Source organism: Coniosporium apollinis (assembly GCF_000281105.1).
Source record: "Coniosporium apollinis CBS 100218 chromosome Unknown supercont1.2, whole genome shotgun sequence".
Taxonomy (NCBI): Eukaryota; Fungi; Ascomycota; class Dothideomycetes; genus Coniosporium; species Coniosporium apollinis.
Window position 1 is genome coordinate 173,235 of NW_006913264.1, and position 19,071 is coordinate 192,305.

At 52.0% G+C, this 19,071-nt stretch overlaps 8 protein-coding genes across 8 annotated transcripts; 5 read left to right on the plus strand and 3 right to left on the minus strand.

Annotated features, from left to right (window-relative positions):
* Positions 1-220: 220 nt before the first annotated feature.
* Positions 221-1,487, plus strand: W97_00429 (uncharacterized protein; the record flags this gene model as incomplete). The annotated part of the gene is made up of 3 exons (XM_007778343.1): positions 221-619; positions 697-1,397; positions 1,466-1,487. 3 exons carry the CDS (start codon positions 221-223, stop codon positions 1,485-1,487), a joined length of 1,122 nt encoding a protein of 373 aa, XP_007776533.1.
* Positions 1,488-1,729: 242 nt separating this feature from the next.
* Positions 1,730-2,812, plus strand: W97_00430 (uncharacterized protein; the record flags this gene model as incomplete). Its single annotated transcript, XM_007778344.1, has 1 exon — positions 1,730-2,812. The coding sequence occupies one exon, from the start codon at positions 1,730-1,732 to the stop codon at positions 2,810-2,812; it is 1,083 nt and encodes a 360-aa protein (XP_007776534.1).
* A 3,981-nt stretch (positions 2,813-6,793) lies between these two features.
* On the plus strand, positions 6,794-7,686 carry W97_00431 (uncharacterized protein; the record flags this gene model as incomplete). The annotated part of the gene is made up of 2 exons (XM_007778345.1): positions 6,794-7,364; positions 7,484-7,686. The coding sequence occupies 2 exons, from the start codon at positions 6,794-6,796 to the stop codon at positions 7,684-7,686; spliced, it is 774 nt and encodes a 257-aa protein (XP_007776535.1).
* Positions 7,687-8,878: 1,192 nt separating this feature from the next.
* On the minus strand, positions 8,879-9,594 carry W97_00432 (uncharacterized protein; the record flags this gene model as incomplete). Its single annotated transcript, XM_007778346.1, has 3 exons — positions 8,879-9,007; positions 9,203-9,315; positions 9,459-9,594. 3 exons carry the CDS (start codon positions 9,592-9,594, stop codon positions 8,879-8,881), a joined length of 378 nt encoding a protein of 125 aa, XP_007776536.1.
* A 1,162-nt stretch (positions 9,595-10,756) lies between these two features.
* Positions 10,757-11,394, minus strand: W97_00433 (uncharacterized protein; the record flags this gene model as incomplete). Its single annotated transcript, XM_007778347.1, has 2 exons — positions 10,757-11,056; positions 11,119-11,394. The coding sequence occupies 2 exons, from the start codon at positions 11,392-11,394 to the stop codon at positions 10,757-10,759; spliced, it is 576 nt and encodes a 191-aa protein (XP_007776537.1).
* A 1,404-nt stretch (positions 11,395-12,798) lies between these two features.
* Positions 12,799-13,798, minus strand: W97_00434 (uncharacterized protein; the record flags this gene model as incomplete). The annotated part of the gene is made up of 3 exons (XM_007778348.1): positions 12,799-13,319; positions 13,371-13,589; positions 13,639-13,798. The coding sequence occupies 3 exons, from the start codon at positions 13,796-13,798 to the stop codon at positions 12,799-12,801; spliced, it is 900 nt and encodes a 299-aa protein (XP_007776538.1).
* Positions 13,799-14,426: 628 nt separating this feature from the next.
* Positions 14,427-16,576, plus strand: W97_00435 (uncharacterized protein; the record flags this gene model as incomplete). Its single annotated transcript, XM_007778349.1, has 9 exons — positions 14,427-14,553; positions 14,604-14,684; positions 14,748-14,955; positions 15,014-15,603; positions 15,651-15,712; positions 15,763-15,866; positions 15,918-15,950; positions 16,003-16,474; positions 16,529-16,576. 9 exons carry the CDS (start codon positions 14,427-14,429, stop codon positions 16,574-16,576), a joined length of 1,725 nt encoding a protein of 574 aa, XP_007776539.1.
* A 1,528-nt stretch (positions 16,577-18,104) lies between these two features.
* On the plus strand, positions 18,105-18,935 carry W97_00436 (uncharacterized protein; the record flags this gene model as incomplete). Its single annotated transcript, XM_007778350.1, has 1 exon — positions 18,105-18,935. The coding sequence occupies one exon, from the start codon at positions 18,105-18,107 to the stop codon at positions 18,933-18,935; it is 831 nt and encodes a 276-aa protein (XP_007776540.1).
* Positions 18,936-19,071: the final 136 nt, after the last annotated feature.

Consider the following 19,071-nt stretch of genomic DNA (forward strand, 5'->3'; position numbering starts at 1 on the left):
CGATCAAGAATGTTTGGTCGTCCGAGGTGGAGCCTTCTTCAGAGCGGTCGTGAGGTGGAGCGGTGACGCTTGGCGCAGCTGGGGCTGAACTGCCTCGCGCTCAGCCTGACGATAAATAGCAGTCCGCCATAGCTTTCAATCTACTTGTAGCTATCGCCTCGAAAAGGAAAACTCGGACTCCACCTTCCTCTCGATCTTTCCGTCGCAAATCCCGTCCAGAATGGGCGGCAAAGCGTTTCCAAAGCTTCATGTTCCGCGCATGCCACCAGCTGAGTATCTGAAAGTTCGCGACAAATCCATCAAGACTGTTCGAAAATTCTTCAGACACGTCGTATGTCCTCCCGGGTCTCCCGAAAAGATCGATCATGGGGATGTGGACCTACTTGTATGTGATCCGACCTCCAGCTACGCGCCAGAGAGGCTGGAGAAAGCATTGGGAGCGGTCGCGAACACAGGGAATTCACAGATAACATCCTTCGCCATTCCTGTCGATAAAAGTAGCAAGGACGCTTTTGCTCAAGTGGATATTCATGTGTGCGAAACGGAATACCTTGATTGGGAACTTTGGATGGGCGCATATGGCGATTTATCTCAGATCATTGCATTCATCATCCAGCCTGTCGGACTGCTCATGACGAGTAAAGGTCTGACGCTGATGAATGGCAATTCCTCCGCCCTTTTTCTAACCACTCTAAGGCAAGGCAGTTTCTTGGTCTCGATGAGAAGAGATACCAAGCCGGGTTCAGGACTTTGCAGGAAATGTTTGTCTGGTCCTCAGAGTGCAAGTGCCTCCAGGAGCCGATGAGAGACCGTGGTATCGACCGAGGTCGTCCAGTCTTCAAGGCATTCCTGAACTGGGCTGCTTCCAATCTCAAGGCTCCCAAGGAACCAATTCTTAGAAATCAAATCCCTCGTCTAGCGATCTTCGTGTTCGGTGTGCAGAAGCAATACGACACATTGGTTGCAAGAGATCGAAAACTAAGCACTATCGAATCAGCTGTCCTCAAGAGCTACGGAGGTCGGCTCAACACAATGATCTCAGAATTAGCAAGATGGGCGCCGCTCGAAAAAGGTGGTTATGCGCTGCTCCGACCTTCAAACGAGGCACACATGCACATGGACATCAATGCGAATGACTGGCTCGATGAGATGAATGAAGATCGTCTTGAGCAGCTTATAGTCTGGATAAGAGATAATATGGCCGAGATCAAGCGCAGGGAGAAGTTCTGGGACTCTGAACAGAAGCTCGTCAATGCTCTGCAGGAGCTCCCAACACCAAAGAGACAAGTCTTCCAGGAATTCGAGTTCACCTCCGAGCGATTCACGAAGGAGTTGTTGATATGCCGGATTCTTGCACTATTCAATCGAGACGAAGAACTACTCAGACAGCACTCTACGTGCGCTAGACGAATTGAAGAATTGTTGGGGGTTGAAACATCCGCACCAGTTCTTATACTTGACCAAGCGAGAAAATCGGAGCTGATTGAGGGCCTTCAGTCTCTCTTCGCCAAATCCGAGGTAACGCTTAACGCTCTTAAAAACAAAATCAAGGCGAGCGCCTTTTCGACTTGTCGTGACTTGCTATGGCAGATTCGAGTCCATTTGAGCTTGTACGCGAAGCGAGGAGATCAAGACCCTACGCAGACAGCGTTGCTGCTGTGGATGACCAACACGCTCGCGAACCAATTCGCTGGCAGTAGCCAGAAGAGTAGAAAGGCCGCGAGCCAAGATGAAAGACAATCGGGGGTCATCAAATATGAGGGGGGAAGAGTTCTATCCGGCCCCTCCAATGCCTCATATCATCAAAGCCGTCATAAGCGTCATTGCTGTGCTTTGGATTTCCGGGTACATCTGCGGTGTGTGCTGGGCGCTATACCGCTATCCCCGCATACTTGGACCTCTTATGCCGCTCTTCATTTTGCTGCTGTACGGGCAAGAACGCCGCAAAGTGGACCACTTCATCGAGATTATCAATCCATTCAAGAGTCGACAACAACGACCCGGCCAGGATGATTTTCGTAAGAGTCTGAGAGAGTTCTATGCTTGCCAACATGAGGACACTATCTGGTGCCCCATCACCAAGCAATATATCCCATTGGGTGCCTGCAAAGCTGCACACATTCTGGAGTACTCATTTCCTGACAACATGTTCGAGCTTCTCTTTGGCCCACGTGGCGACAATGACACGGATCCAACCATGGTTGCGGAAAATGGTTTATATCTCTACGAACCGTTCGAGTCTGCCATGGACAGCGGACAACTTGTCATTACACCGCATGTTGTGAATGACAAGCTTGAGTTGACAGCCCATGTTGTGGATGAGAACTTGATGTCGACCGATGTCCGGCAGGACATGAACCGCAAATGGCGTCCCCGAGGACTCAAATGGAGAGATATTGATGGAACACAACTAGAGTTTAATCACCCTACCAATCGACCAGGAGCACGATTCATTTACTTTCGCATGCTGCAAACAATCATTCAGAAGTGCATCTATCAGCCTCCTGGGTGGGCCTACCGACTGATGGAGTTTCTGGAGCCGACACTGTGGACAGAGAGGATCTATGTACCACCCGCATCATACCCTGCCGATGGAGCAATGATGATGCTTACAGATTTGATCATCGACCGACGTGTCTTCGGTCTGAGCGCACTATCTTTGCCTCCAGTATTAAAAGGAGAAGATGATGTTGAGGCAGGAGAGGATAGTAGCGTCGAAGATGGTGTTAAGAAGCAAGGTGTCGAAGAGGAAGAGGATGCTATGGAACTTCTTGACGACTTTGTCGCTTTCGACTCAAGTTGCTTCGACTAGCCGCGGTTATGACTATCTTGAATGGATCAGACGTGATCGTCTTCCCCTCTTCCCCGAATCGCGTGAATCACTCAGTGGCCCGGGTAAGGCCAGATCTGTTTTGGGCATGCTACGATGTAATGACTAGTATTGATTTTCAAGCAACTGTGTCAAAAACAGGCTAGAAGTCAAGAAGCCTAAAGGAAGCGATACACATAAGTGATCAAATCTAAGATGATTCTAAATCGTGCATACTCTACGGGTAACGAGAGAAGGGCGAGATGTGGCCAGCCACCCTGGCCGTGAATGATATATCAAAACCATTGGTACATGGAGAAATATTCAGTCGAAATTAAATCGTGATTTTGCAATTCGCAACAACTCCTTTTTTCATTCCGATCTCTATTTAAATCTCAAAGCATGCAGCACTGCTACAATCTATTCACACTCTAAATCCTTCGCCTGGATGATCCGGTTGGCTACGCAATCTGAGCCTGCTAGAAGATACTGGCAGGTACCGTCCAAAGTGCCTGCGCGAGCGCTACGATATGATTAGCATAAATCAGAGCAGCGCATGAGAAAGTACCTACACGCAGAGAAGGTTCAGTAAACACTTATACTTCTTCGCCTGACCACCCAAGGAAGATTCAACGGCCAAGTCCCGAACAGCCTGAATCGCCTCCTGACAAATACCACGTTCACCTCTTGCCTCCTCTTGAGAGTTGCTGGTGAATACGTCAGTGGTTGGACTAGTGATCTTCTGGAGGAACCCTACATGCAAAGAGTGCCGGCCAGCGAATCAATCCTTTCGACATTCTCCTGTCCAATTGCAGCTCTGAGAGATGGTCCAACAATAGTTCCAAGCTTAGCTGCGGCTGGGAACAGGAACACGAGGGGCGTTCCTGGTGTCAGAGCCTGGGACAGTTGGCAGGTAACATCAGTAAAAATCTGATGCGGCTGGTACGCATTGAACGATAGACCGATGTGCAGAAGTTGGGGTCTTGCGACAGCCGATGTAATGACACACAACAGGGCAGCGAAGGTAGTCTTCATGGTTGATGACAGAAGAAAATAATCCAAGAAGGAGGATTTCAGCTTAAAGTTCAAATGGGCGTCTTAGTCAACCAACTGATGTAAAATAATCTGATGTGATTGAAGCTGAAGTGCGTGATTATCTTGAGTAGACGGCGGACTGTCGCAACTCTTTATATGTCGAGGGGAAGATTAATTTAGCGTTTTTCTGTAATTTGTGTATTCCACGGAGTCTCATAGAATCTCGCTAAGATGATACGAAGATCTTACCAAGACTGCTACATGATCGTCAGTGTTACTTTGATAAAGAGAAGCTCGCACCGCGAAAAGGATTAGTACGCCGCTCAGATACGCTCATGATGTATCGAACGAATGCTCTACGCGGCCCTAAAGTCTATACTACTCGATTGGGACCACTACACCAGACTCGCCTCGACGCTACTAATGCGGAATCGTCATGGACGCCGGCGCCAAGCGATGCCTAAGACCCGCTTACACTCCGTATGCTTTCAAAGATCGCATCTTGGGTGCTGCATCGCAGCTACTAGATCATAGTGCGATTAGTCGTCATGTGGCTTTATGGCTACCGCACGAGCCCAAAGAAGGGCTATGTGATCCTCGATCTAGGTGAGCCCCACCCGATGATTACCTAGATGGATCCAATCTAGGCTACCATCCTTGGCGTTGCACCAAATATGGCGTTTACCTAAAGGTGAAACTCGACCAGATCAAGTACAGCCAATCAAAACGACTTATCTGGCCTCGTCAAAACAGCGATAGATCTTGGACACCCTGGGATTAGTCTACGAACCAGATCACCGCTCCGATGCAACACAAATGGAACTCTACCGCCGTCAAGGGATGACAGCTAAATCGCCTAACGTCATCCAGGGGGTTTTGCACGGTACTGTGTTCTGCACGATCTAGGCCCTCTAATTATCCGCGCTGGTCACGTTTTTGCCCAGGCCAGGCGCTCGAAGCGCTTTACTCGATATTTTAGAACGCTAGCCCCATCACGTTAAACTGTGCAAAACCCAGTGTCGTGCAAAACACCCTGGACTACGTTATCTTCACCGTTGGAGGAATCAAGCCCTTATACTTCTTGTATGTGACTGCAAACCGTCGATTCTTGCATCTGTAGCCTACTTGGTCGCTATAGGGAATGGCATCTTGCAGCAGCGACGCGAACTGCAAAAAATTCCTCCAAGTCTTATGCAGGAATGATGAATCCACTGAAAACTCGACAACCCAACGCAAGCTGTCGTAATGTTGGCGGAACCCAGAGGGAGCGGGTTGCGTGCTGTCAACCCGCTCCGCAATCAGCACTCACCATAGTTCATCATGAGCTGTTACAGTCGCTGAGTTTGACAGTGATTCTGCAGATAGCCAGTCGCACTTTTGAAACCAGTAACGAGTTTTGAACATCTCGTTGTCCTTTCGCGACCAAGGGTAGGTCTTGGAAACGGCTTGTATGCTGTCAACTGTGATACCTGCCAGCAGTAAAAATCGATCTTTATGAAGACGTGGTGTTCTTGGTAGGGTTTCTTTAGCTTTGGAGTGCGTCGAAATACCTCCGAGAGTCTTCTATGCTAACGATTTTTTCTGTCCTAGAAACTTCCAAGTTGCACCTTTCCCAGTCGATCGAGAACGTTTTGCCTAGGACGCTCTAATCGGGGACCCAGGTAGGAAGATTTTGGATCGGGCTATCCTTGTTACAAGCTTCTACCGGGATTGGCTCTAAACCGCTTGTTAGAATCATGACCTGTGCAGTGTTCATATATACTTGTCGGACAGATATATCGTGATCGACTGGAAGAGGAACGGTCTAGCCTTGTTGCAAGATATGTAAACCAATTCAGCTCTGATGTCGGCTTCCAACTTGCATGTGAACGTACTTTACTAAAGATTCCAGCTTCGAGAATTTGGCGTCAGGTAGGGTGATTGAAGGCCGGAACGCCGCGAAGTCCCATTCTGCGGTGAGTTTACAGTCATGGATTTTAGGGTAAATGTGGTTAGAACACACAACCAACATGGTACGGAATGTCCAGCATTTAGAGATGGCTGTGCCGCAGTTGTGTCGTAGTGAAACACCTGATGAGCCGTCCTTAGAGGTGGCTGAGTACAAAGCAGCAGGTTTGGCTGAGATCGAGTTGAAACGACACTGGAACAAGACTGAAGAACTTGTCGCCGTATCTATTATCTCATCTCTGCCGGAAAAATCTGCGTTATTAGTTTGTTGTCTCCTAACTCTTGAATATTATTGGCAAGGTGGCCGAGTGGTTATGGCGTTACGTTTAGGACAAGCGTGCACGCTTCAAGACTTTCCGTAATTCGAGAGAGCGTGGGGTGTGTTGTCAACAACATGCACACCTCGAACATTACAGACATGCTAACATGTCTTAGTTCGATCCCCACCCTTGTCATCGTCTTTTGCTTTTGCCGTGGACTTCGTTTTGTTTTGTGGTACTCGAGAGGAGCGGAAGCTCCCGCTTACTCCTACCCCTCCACCCCACTAACCTTTTGCACCTCTGGCCATCTTATGAGGTGGACGAAGAGCAAATTCCAGCTATCAGACGACAGTTGGTCTTACGGCAATAACTCCAACGGAGCCCATGGTTCTCCTAACGCCCTCAAACTTCCGGACCGGCCGGAGAAAGTTGCCTAATGTGAACTGCCCCCCTGGTGGAGCCATATGTACCTTGCAGTAGTTTACTATGACACTTGCCCCATTCATGAGCTTCGCGCAGAACCTCTACGAACGAGTAAGTCTAATAAAGTAGCTCACCGGAGCTTCAAAAAGCGTGTATTCCAGGTCGAGTCCAGCGCTTCTTGTCCTTCAATCTTCCAACAAGTCAGACCATCTCAAGCTGTTCCACGGCATATCTTCTCGCTCATCTCCACACCACTCCTCTTTGATTCAATCACGCTCAGACCAAAGCTCTCCTCTCTGCTCCATCTCGTAGCCCCACAATGGCAGAAACAATAACCCACATCGTCCTCTTCAAGTACCGCCCCGACATATCATGGACAGACTTCGAATCCCACTTCGAGACCTTCATGGCGCTCCGCACCAAATGCCTGCACCCCTCCACCAACAAACCCTACATGCTCTCCCTGCGCGCCGGCAAGAACCGCTCCTGGGAGCCCTTTAGCAAGGGCATGACGCACGGCTTCGTGCTCGAGTTCGCGAACCAGGACGATCTGGACTACTACCTCACAGCCGACGCCGTGCATCTCGCCTTTTCAAAAGCTGCAGCGCCGCTGATTGAGGATTCTGTGGTCGTGGACATCAGAGACGGGATACTGTTCGGACCGCCGGCGAAGAGGCCTGGGTTGGGCTCGGGGGAGTACAGCGGGGCGTGTCATTGTGGGGAGATGGCCTGGATGGCGCGGCTCGAGAAGGCGGAACATGTGCTGTGTCACTGTGGGACGTGTAGGAGGTTGGGGGGTGGGCCGTATAGCTGTAATCAGATTGTTCCGAGGGAGGATTTGAAGATTACGAGGGGCGAGCCGAGGGTGTATATTTACAAGGGGGCGTCTGGTGAGTGTGCTCTTCTTGGTGTATCTGCAAGCGGGCTGCTCCAGCGGGCAGTGTGTCGTTGACGCTCGGTTCGCCCGATATATTTCGGAGAAGTGGGTGGCTGACAACGATGAATACAGGCAAGGATGTGCGCTGCTACTTTTGCGGAACCTGCACATCGCACATCTACCACCACCAGGACGCGATGCCTGATAAAGTCATCGTGCGTACGCTGCTGCTTGAGGGTGGAGACAAGATGCCGGCAACCGGCGAGATATTTGCGGAAGGCCGACTGGGCTGGGTCAAGGAGCTGCAGGAGAGCTTAGTGAACGGAGTCAAGTGAGGGAGCCGGTGAGCCATCAAAAATAGAGGATGTGCGGAAGGCAAAAGGGAACGACTGTCCGAACATGACTGTTGGGCGCCCAATGGGTTTACGACGCGGCTGGATCCGGAGGGTTCAAGAATACCGGAAGGGTGGTCACTGGGGACAGGGAATACCAGTTGCTATATAGAAGTATGATAGACCAACTCATGAGACCTCTAGCAGGGCTTTCCAATCAGTTATACGGGCAGAAAAAAATCCATACCAGAACCTTATGCTGTGTAGTGATTTGAGTGTACTGGAACCACTGGACTGAATACGTCTGTGGTGCTGATACCAGGCTCCGTGATTGCTGCACCGACAAGCAGAGCGCAGCAGATTGACACAAAGGTCTCTATCCCTGCAAGAGATTGACTTGACAGATCCAGTCGCTAAAAGAGTCTGGGCAATTCGCATCCCTCGTGCGGCAACGTTTGCTCTGGATAGCTCAGAACATCGTTGTCGAAACACGCAGAGGCGGTTATTGTAAAGTTCGGCAAGCGCGCGCCATATCTTCTACCACACCAATCAGCGGCACTGAAAGTTCTGAGACGCGGCTAGTGCGTCCGGAAAGAGAAGTATCCAAGCTTTGCGAGACGAGCATCCAGCAGTGCGGATGAGAGGGCTCTGATGGAGCCGGAGTGAGAAAGGTGACCACAAAATTATGTGGGTGTGGTGCACTCAATCAGTGGGTTTGATCTTAGATGATATCAATGAAGCTTGAGTAATTAACGGGGAAGCTGAGGACAAGCAAAGTGGAAAGGAAGAAATTCTATGAAGTAAATTTTGAGACGACTAGTGGTGGATGAGCGAAGTTTTCGAACATCATACTTGCTACAACAGCGCCGGGGCATCAAACAAGAGTGACTGCTTCATGCATAAACTGACCAATGGTCTATTTTGCCTACGCAGCGGAAAAGCGAGTTGTCTATGGCCAATTTCTGAGGAACCTAGTGATTTGACACACGCACGAAGAGAGAATTGTACGCTGATGCCAAGCTATTGAACACAAACACTGGTACAACAGCCAGAGAGACTTGAGACGTCGTCTTAGGTTCCCCACCATCTCCCCATATCTGCTGCCGCGCAGCACAAGCCACCATGAAAAACAGCCCGCCCAGCATCTCCACTTGTTCCACCCACTCCACACTATGCGTCACTGCGTTCAAGCCTCTTATTTCAGATCGGTCTTGGCCTCGTCGCCAGACGACTGGTGTGTCTTCTCCGCCAGCTTGACGCTCTCCTCTTGTAGCTGCTTGATCGTGTCGGCCGACGCGTCGATCTCACCTCTGTCAGCTTTTATCTGTGGGCCGCATGTCAGTATTCGGATCCGCAAGAGATGACAGGTGATAGATGAACGATTCTCCCAAAAGGGCCTTAGGTATCCAAGAAGCTCTCGTCTTTCTTGGGGCATAACCGCGGAATCAATGGAGAGGGGACGAAGTGGGGAGCGAGGCATGCTGGGTTGGTGATGAAGGTGATGGTGGACAAAACCTACGATAGACTCGCTATCACTCGCCAGCTCATCCTTCCAGTGCCCCTTCCCTTCTTCCTGCTTCTTCAACAGATCCTGCTTTTGCAACTCGACCTCTTCAGCCCGTCCGTCGTGATCTAGATGTCATTGCAAGAAAACGTTAGCCAAAATGCATCCTATGTCTGTACAGGCTGTGTTCGCCGTGACAGCAATCGTCGCAGCTCCCGGCGATTAATACGCCCTGAGTTCCCAAGCCGCCTGCGAAAGGGGGTGTCCCTACTGAGCGCCGACTCCTTGCCCGCAAATCTAACCGCAGACGTCTGGTAGCTCGCTCGCTGCACGAAGCGGGCTGCGCTGAGCGGGGCGGCAGCATTGCGCCTCGAGAGCGCGGCGAAGTTCCTCAATGTGAAGGCCATGGTCGGTAGAGCAGGTGTCGAGAGCTGTGTCGTCGATGTCAAGCTTGTGGTGAGCAATTGAAAGCTCGGGAAGAAAGCTGTTGTCGTCTGTCGTCCAATAGTGCGAACGATGTTGTCAGTGCACCGTTTGCTCCGACGACTCCTCGGCCAGAGCGCGGGATGGTCGGGATGGTCGGGATCGGGCGCAGTCGTCATCGTGCCAAGCACCTGGGGAGCTGTGGATGGCGGAACTCCGTGGAGTCGGAAGTGTCGAAATCACGATTGAGGGTCCGGCAAGTTTTCATATACAGGTATACTTCAGTAGATAGGGATAGGATAGATGGTGGCTACGGAATTCCTGACTCTGTGTTGCCCAGAGCTTTCATACATCCCAAACCGCAAAATGCTTCGACGCGACTGTGCGGAGGGGATATGCGCAGCATCATGCTTTCAAGATACACAAGTGTCACGTTTAAGAGCATTCCGCTAATCCTCAAGTGTGAGTGAAAGTTATAATTGAATCCTGAAGCTATGGAAGGCACCACCAGCGATCCAAAGGCGCCAGTAAGCGAATTGACAGAATCGAAAAAGCATGAACCTCATCCCAGAGTACAGAGTCCACGCAAAACACCCGCCCCCAAATAGATACAGGACTTAAAGAGCGTCCCGCATGCCTGAACCAACCCGACACCATCCCTTCCCAGGATTTTCGCGCCATGGTATACCAACGACACCCCGCACCGCCAACAACACGCAGTCCTCTGAGAACACCTTCTGATAATAAAAGAAAGCTGAATAGAGAGCAAGAAGCCGGTTCTAGGAAGACGTGAGGCTAACGTTCAGCTCCACCGCGAACTGCCTATTTTCTTGATTCTTCAAAGCCCATGAACCCAAAACTCCAAACGTGATGCGTGAACGCTACCAGAAACACGAAAGCCAGATGGAATCTAGTCGAGAGACATCTTCGCGGCATTGCAACGCCGTCGCCCGTGCCATGTGGTATCCCAAAGAGAGGTCGAGAAGTCGTTCGTTTGTACAAAGGAGTCGAGTTGGATTATGCACGGATCTTCCGGAAAGGTATTGTTGAGGAGTGAATAGTAGGGAAGTCCACCGAGCCAGCAACGAAGCGCGCCGCAATGCAAAAGCCGAAAGAATCACAACTGGTGTCGTGCTGGTAGCGACTCTAGTAGCGGCGGTTGAGGTATTGTTGCATCTGTCGAGCAGGCGAGACAGATGGAGGTGGACTTGCGACAATGCCAGTGCTTGGGTCAACTATCGGGATTGCGTTGCGCGTTCGCTGAGCGAGCGGCTGATGGATTTTGGCGTGCGAGGAGGTTTGCTGATAAGCAGAGACTGGAAGTGTGTTCATAGGGCGATAGAGAAACTCGGCTGTCGGTTGGACTTGATGCTGGAGAGGAGAGGATTCGGGGGAGCCGCTAGACAAGGATGACCGATCGGAGCCGGAAGAGTGAATGCTTTGAAGCTGTCGTTGATGGTTAGTCAAAGTTACAGAGATCTAGTCTATAGATGCTGGAGGTTGCTTACATCGTCTTCGGTCAAGAGGTGGAAAGGGCAGAACATCTCGTCGTCTTCAATGTCGAACGAGCGAGCAGCCTCAAAGTCCCGTCGGAAGGCAGTCACGGGCACAGTTTCGACAACCTCCTTTGGGCTTCGCACCGGCTTGGGCTGGGCTTGCGAGTTGTGCGCAGATGGCAGACGTGGACCCCTTCGAGAGCGACCGCCGTGGTGATTGTGCGACGCCGAATGCGAGTGGCGTGGCGGCGGATAGTGTGGAGCATTCCAGTGGATGGCTGACAGCATTTTGGCTGCAGATCGACTATTGGACGACAAGATGCGATGGTTTGTTGTGATGTGGTGGTTGGTTTGTGATGATTGCGAAGCTGTTGGATTGCGCCGAGAGATGCCGACCGGCAGGTTGCTTGGATGAAAGAGCCGACGACGAGCGAGGGTGGAGCTTGAGTGAGTGCAAGTCGAAGTCGGTTCGAGAGAGCAAGCAAGGTGGTCAGGCTGAAGTGTGGAGTGTTTGTTGTTTGTGAAGAGGCGGAGCAATGAGACTGGTGAGAGGCTGAGTTGCTGGTGGTGTTCGGGAGTGGGCGAGGAGGAGGGGGATGAAATGGCTGGCGCCGACGCTGTGACATGGAGCGATCCGGTGGCAAAAGTCTGTCTAAGCTAGTCCTCAGTCGTGCGCGCTAGTCCATGTCGGGCTTGGCGACATTCCGCGGGGCCCTCGAACCAAGCAAAGAAGCGCGCGAAGCTGATCTGCATCCGTCGGGCCAGGTCCAGCGCATGGAGCTGCCCTGCCCACAGCCCTGCGTTCCCTCTCCCTCGTCATGCCCGCCCAATCTTCCTCCGTGTCTGGGCGGACAAACAGCGCCGCTCTTGCATGTCAGCTTCGCTCGACGTTGCTGGCCGGCAATACTCTGGGGCGTTTAAAGCACTGCAACGTCCGAGTACAATACCATGCCGCGCTAAGCTTCTCCGGCGCCCCGATCGCTAAACGCCCGACTACCAAAATGCCAGCACGGACGCCAGCCTCGACGGGGGGTTGGTTCCACATTTGACCGCTTCTTGCTCCCTGCAGTCCCCAGACCTGCGCTGCCACAGAAAGGGCCTCTTGCGCTGCGTGTTCCCAGCCCAATCAGCGCCTTGTTCGACCACGTTTGCGCACAGAGATTCTGCACTTGCTGTGCTGGCATTGCGGTCTGACAAGAGCGCGCGACTTTACCACCAACCGGCGCTGGACGGTCCCAGCTCGTGGAGTAAAGACGGCTTTGCGTGCCTTTCTTAGCTCAGGTACAAGGTCAATGCGGTGCCGTGGGTGCTTGCGCCTCCGCCCTCGGGTCCCGCACCATGCGCCCTGGGCCTCCTGCATCGTCACAGCATACGATTCCCTAAAGCAGAGAGCGTTGATATCAAAAGGTCGTCTCATCAACTTGTCTGAGAACACTTCCCTTAAAGCAAGACAAGGTTCAACGAGTGAGACAATGTGATGAGGCGGGCTCCGCACTGAACTGCCACTTCACTCACGCGCTGTAAAGAGTGAACTAACGCCAGGCGCACCGTGGTAGAGACTAAAGTACTGCAAGAGTGGTCTGTCCTCTTCCTGAGTAAAGCGACATCGGCTGGAACACGATGCCAGACACTTGTAGCAAGCAGGCCGTCCGATCCGTACACGTGTTGCTTACACTCTACTCGTACACCACTTCACTTGTCCAGGCCTCTCGCCTTCATAAACCGCGCTATCTGCTCCTTGCAGACCTTCTCGTTATACGTCTCCCACAGCTCATACAAAGATATCAGCTCCTGCGTGCAGTCGACGACTGCCTCCATGTCTACGCTGCTATCTGCTAGCCAGTCTACAAACTTGCGCATTCGGCTTGAGGCGGCAGGAGTTGCCGCGGCCTGTGGATTGCTCAGAGCCTGCAAGGCACCCGAGACGCCTGCTGCATTCACCTGCAGGGTGCTTTGACTCGGCTTGAGCACGACTGCCAAGAACATGGCAGTGACCGCGATGATGTGCGGTGGGTGGAGCAGTGGGAGGTCGGTCAGGAAGCTATCGTTGATTACTGACCAGGCCAAAGCGCTCTCATCTTGCGCCAGCGGGAAGCTGTTCTGCAAATCTGCTAAGCTCCGGTAGGGATGATGAATGATGAGCTGTGAGTTCATCTCCGATATGAGCGTAAACTCGCACTCGCCGATCTTGGAGATGTCGGACAGGTTGAAGTCTGCACGAGGTCAGTAGGCAGATAGAGATCGTAAGAGAACGATATACATACCAGGCCACACATGACAAGCCTCTCCAAGAACGTGACGGATGTGCTGCGGCTGCTCCTCAACCTTGCAGGCCAAGTAGAGTGCCGTGGCTAAGACCAGGTACGGATTCGTACGGCGTATCTCGACTTTTGTATAGAAGCGGCGAACATACACCTGCGCCGTGGCAAGACATTGCTGCCGGACTACCGGTGATTGCAAGCGCCGTCCTATTTTAGCAATTTCTGCGCGAAGATTAGCTTCATGCTTAAAAAAGGGACAAGGGATCCCTACGAAGATTGAAGTAGATGTTCAACAGCCGCCGCTCCGGCAAAGGGTACTGTGTGATCAAACCCCGCTCTTGCTCGTCAAGCTTGCGTCTCAACTCAGCAAGTTCTGGCTTCGTGAATGTCCAGTATCGGCGTTGGGTTGAGCTCCAATAGCTGGCTGACATTCCAGTTTCCCCAGAGACGGATTGGTGATGAGTACGCAAAGGGGGGGAAAGTGGAGATCGAAGATAGAGACAAAGCTCAGCAAAAGACAGCTTCAGTCCCTCAGACTCCTCACTTTCTGAAGATTTCGAAGCACCAAATAGGACATGCGACGACGACTACTGGACCCATCACTCAGTACATGACAGTTGAATTCAAGTGATGTGAAAATGACTTTGATAAGGAAAGGTATTCCAATGTAACAAGAGGCAGGAAAGCGACCTATGTAACTAGCTGAAGTGATGACAGCTTCGTCAGAGCTGCATCAGCTCGGGCAGTCTTTATCCTTCCTGCCTTCCAAGTTGTTCAGAACTGGCCTCACCGGAGACATCCCGGCAACCGGCATCTCGCCAACAGGGCTGAGAACTGCCGGCTGCGACCGCCTGCCCCCGTTGGAGAGGGGCCTGGGGATGCGCTTTTCATCATACCTGGGGATGCAGCAGAGGTCCCACATTGAATCTCGTATGCTTTGTAACCCAGTCCAAAGAGCTTGCCCGCTGTACCTCCTCATCGACCTGCTGCGAAAGCACTCAGCGCAATACCCAGATATGAGCGTTCGAAGAAGATAACAGGGCTCGCAGAGCGGAAAAGATGGACAGCGAGTCCGCTCAGCAGCAGGAAGCGAGGGTGGAGCACCTATGGAGGATACTAGATACCCGGGGAGAGGGCCAGCTAAATGCTGCGGACCTGAAAAAGGGACTGGCAAAGATGGACCATCGTCAGCAATTACCTCACCGTGTTGAGGCCGTACTCTGACACTGCTGGCAGCACTCAAGCATGCCGATGAGCTTCTAAGAGACGTGTTGCATGCTGTCGATTCGAACAAGGACGGCAAGATACAATTCCAAGGTTAGCGCAAGCCAGCAGTCACCGCTTCCGCTGGGTCCATGTGTCGCTGATTTCGATGCCAAGAGTTTTGTGCCTTTATCAAGGAGACGGAGCGGGAGCTTTGGTCACTGTACAAGAGTATCGACAGCAACGATGATGGCAAGCTCGACAAGAATGAGCTCCGAGCTGCTTTCAGCAGAGCGGGGTTGGCAGTGCCGAATTCGAAGCTCGACCGTTTCTTTTCCGAGGTTGACACCGATCACGATGGAGTCATAAGCTTCGAAGAATGGCGGTACGCGTTTCGCTTGCCTTCGCTTCGCTTCATGTCGACCAGACTCTGACCTGCACAGGGACTTTCTAATCTTCCTACCCACCCACACCACGACCCTACAATCCGTTTTATCCTACTACTCGTCGACCGTCCAGGTGAACCCAGAAGGGGACGTCATTATCAGTGACGAGACAATACACGGCCTAGGTACTACACTCTTCAATTCTTTCTTTGGCTCCATCGTGAGCATCGCCAAACCTCCGAGACGCCAAATGGTTTTCGATGAGATCCTTGCCGAAGCGCGACAACCCGCGCCTTTGACGCGATCACTCCCGCCCGGCCGCGTTCAACCTGTTCAGCTGCCGTCGCCGGACGTGTCCGTTGGCGACTGGACAGCATGGGAATCTTGGAAGTCGACGCTGATTGCTTGTGTGCCGAATCCAGGCTATTTCGTGGCGGGAGGCCTTGCGGGCATAGTCTCTCGATCGACAACGGCGCCTCTAGATCGACTCAAAGTTTACCTCATTGCGCAAACCGGTGTTGCGCAGAAAACTATTGAGGCGGCGAAATCAGGTGCTCCGCTCAAAGTTGCGAAGAGCGCATGGAGGCCTCTAGCAGATGCATGCAAAGAACTATGGGCAGCTGGCGGTATGCGAAGCCTCTATGCAGGTGAGTAAAGCTCTCAAGGTGGCTATTGCACATAGCTGATGTCTTAGGGAATGGCTTGAATGTGATCAAAGTTATGCCAGAGTCCGCAATCAAATTTGGCTCATACGAGGTATGAGTCCGATATGCAACCCCTTAAATGCGGCTTACTAACCTTTCAAGGCTTCGAAACGTGTATTTGCCAAGCTTGAGGGTCACAACGATCCCGATCGGATTCAGTCGTGGTCTAAGTTCGTCTCTGGCGGCGTTGGAGGCATGATCTCTCAGTATGCAGAAATACCAAGGAAGGCTTTAATTATGAGACTAATTGCTGGTAGGTTCGCTGTCTATCCTATCGACACTCTGAAGTTGTAAGTACTGCATCTTAGCACCAGCATTGGTTCTGTTACTGATAGTTTGTAGTCGCATGCAATGCGAAACTGTTGCCGGCGGCCTCCACGGAAACAGACTCATAATTGCGACGGCCAAGAAAATGTGGGCTCGCAATGGCATAGTCTCCTTCTATCGTGGATTACCCATGGGTCTTGTCGGGATCTTCCCATATGCCGCCCTCGATCTCGGAACATTTGAGTACCTCAAGCGCGCCATCACCGTGCGTAATGCTCGCAAGAATCGCTGTCACGAGGAAGATGCTCAGCCCGGCAGCTGGGCTACTGCTTTCATCGGTGGCTTCAGCGGTGCTTTCGGGGCCAGTGTGGTCTACCCGCTCAATCTGCTTCGAACGCGGTTGCAGAGCCAGGGAACCGCAGTACATCCTCGCACATATACCGGAATAATGGATGTCACGCGCCAAACAATCCAAGGAGAAGGCTTTCGCGGCTTGTTCAAAGGGCTGACACCGAACCTCCTCAAGGTGGTGCCCGCTGTGTCTATAGTGAGCAGTGCCCTATTGCAAAGTCTACTGAACTCAACTGATACGAGAGAATAGACCTACGTTGTATACGAGAATTCAAAGAAGCTGCTCGACCTCCGCTGAGGCTTCTTCTTACCCCTTGTCAGCTTTCAGCGGCTCATTAGCGGAGATACCCCTTCGACATCATTCCATGGATTTGCGTTGTGATTTGGGTAGAATCCAGAGGTTAGCAGATGCATCGTTTTCCGGCATGCCTATAAGGCGCATGGCGTTGATGGCGTCTTGCTACCGCATCGCCAAGAGGATTCCGACAGAAGATCTCGACAGCGAGTTGCAACAGTCGGATATGCTGTACGTTAAAACCCTTACGTACCAGAGAGATCTTTAGCATGGTCCTTAGTGTAATCAAGCTTATTACAAGAGACACCACCATGTGTCTCTCATGATTTCATCTGTCAGAGTTGGCCAGAACTTCACTAGCACAGATCCTGGCTTGCAGTGAAGCCGCAAGGGGTTCGAAGGGGAGTTCGTACGAGATCTAGTGTCTACCGAGTCAATACTTCCCCATCGATCTTTGGCGCCGCTTCATACATCGAACTGAATCTCGCTCCTGTCTTCAAGCTAAACAGGGCGTGCGGAAGGCTACGGACCCTTGGAATTACGAGTAGAGACAACTGATGCTCTCGAGAGTAAGGGAAGAAACTGCTGAAGAGTACCTAGGTCGGACTTCAGTCTTGACCGTTGTCACGACACTGGCAACAGTTGAGCGGAATTGAGCGGCATATACCAGGACTTTGACCGCTACAAACGCTTCATCGGTAGCTCTTCTAGTTCCTAGGCGCTAGTTGTCCAACGAGAACGCGACCTCATGCACCACTCCCCGGCCTTACTCAAACCCCGTTCGTCTCTTTAAGGGGGACAACTGTTCGAGACCTCTACCGCGTGGCAGAAGCCATTTTTGGCAGAGCCTCATCGCTAAGCAGAACGTCTTAGGCCCCTACCTGCGCTGGTGCGGTACCTGTACCGCGCAGGCTTTGTATTCGCCAACATGACATAACACCGCAAACCTTTGGTCACATATCCCGAAAGCAGGCAGTGCTGAAGTGACGAGATCGGAACTGGCGAACGCAGTATCCATAGATTGAGGACACGGCGCCAGAAACGCCGTTCAAGAAATCCGCTGGAGCAGGCAAGGTAGTCATGAGACAGCCGAAGCTGACTGTGGAGACGTGAAGATAAGACAAGGAGGAGTAATGGCGACATCCCAATGGAAGCAACTCGTTGGATGTGAGAGGACTGCCCGAATTCGACATGGACCGGGAGCACCGACACCTCATGACACGTCACGACTTGAGCGATCGTATCACATGTCACCTGGTCACGTGTCCGTCTCTCAAAGGTCGGTTCTTCGCGGCTCAGATAACGCACAAGCTGCGGCATACCGTAAACCGCCTGCAACGACTATCGTCACCTTCGCATCGGCTCGAACCAGGATCTCGTATCCTTTCTCGGACATTTGTTCCCTCTCACCACGAGGAGCCGGACTGCTCGCCGTTACATAAGCTAGCTTTGGGCACCCTGATTCTCACAATGACCTCCGTCAGCACCTTATGCCAGAGACAGTTCAATTCGAGCCGCCAACGTTCTTGCCATGGTCGGACTCACAAAGACACTGCCGGCATCGTGGTATCGCAGTCTACCTCTTCTCCAGCTTGAGCGGCGGGCAGTCTTCCTCAAGTCATGGTACCTGCTGGGACCGGTAACGCGCTTCCAGCTCATCGGCGAAAAACTATGCTACGAGATCGCGCAAGTAAAACTTGTCGCTGTACGAACTTCCAGCGACGCGCGAGGTATACAGGTCTGGGCCGAGCAAGATGAGTCCGAGCTGCCACGGCATTTCACAAGCACCGGCCTGCTTTTCATCGCCTTGTCGCCAGAAGCGGAGCCCTTCGAAGAGTTCTTTCCAGAATTGGAATCATTGCTAGCAAGAGTGGACTTCACGAAGCTCCCGCATCGTCGCAGTATCAGCTACGAAGGCAAGTTCAACTGGAAGACCATGGTGGACGGCTACCAGGAGTGCCTGCACTGCCAGTACACCCATCCCTCCTTCTCGATATACTACCCGCCGACGTTCTACACGGTCAACAATCACAAGAATTTCAGCCAGCATATCGCCGACCCGGCGAAGCCAGATGACGGACTGTTCTTGTATTTCTTTCCCAACTGCACGCTCAATGTTTATGGGGGCGGCATGAGCTCTTTCCGCGTCTGTCCCACAGAGGACCCCGGAGTCACGCGAATGGAGTTCGATTACTACCACCGGGAGGACGGCGAGAAGTTTGAAGAGTACTTCAAATTTGTACGGCAGGTCGCTATGGAAGACTTCGACTTGTGCGAGAAGGCCCAGGAGAACCTTGAGAAGGGCATCTATACCGAAGGCATTCTCAATCCGAACAAGGAGAATGGTGTTGCCTGTGAGTAACTCGGAACTCATGTTGAGATTCCAGGATACTGACGTCGGCGCAGACTACCAACAGCGAGTTCTTGAGCTTGTAACGGAGCAATGTGAGCCCGAGGACCGGCGAGCCTCCGAAGCAGCACCCATGGATCCGGTTGTT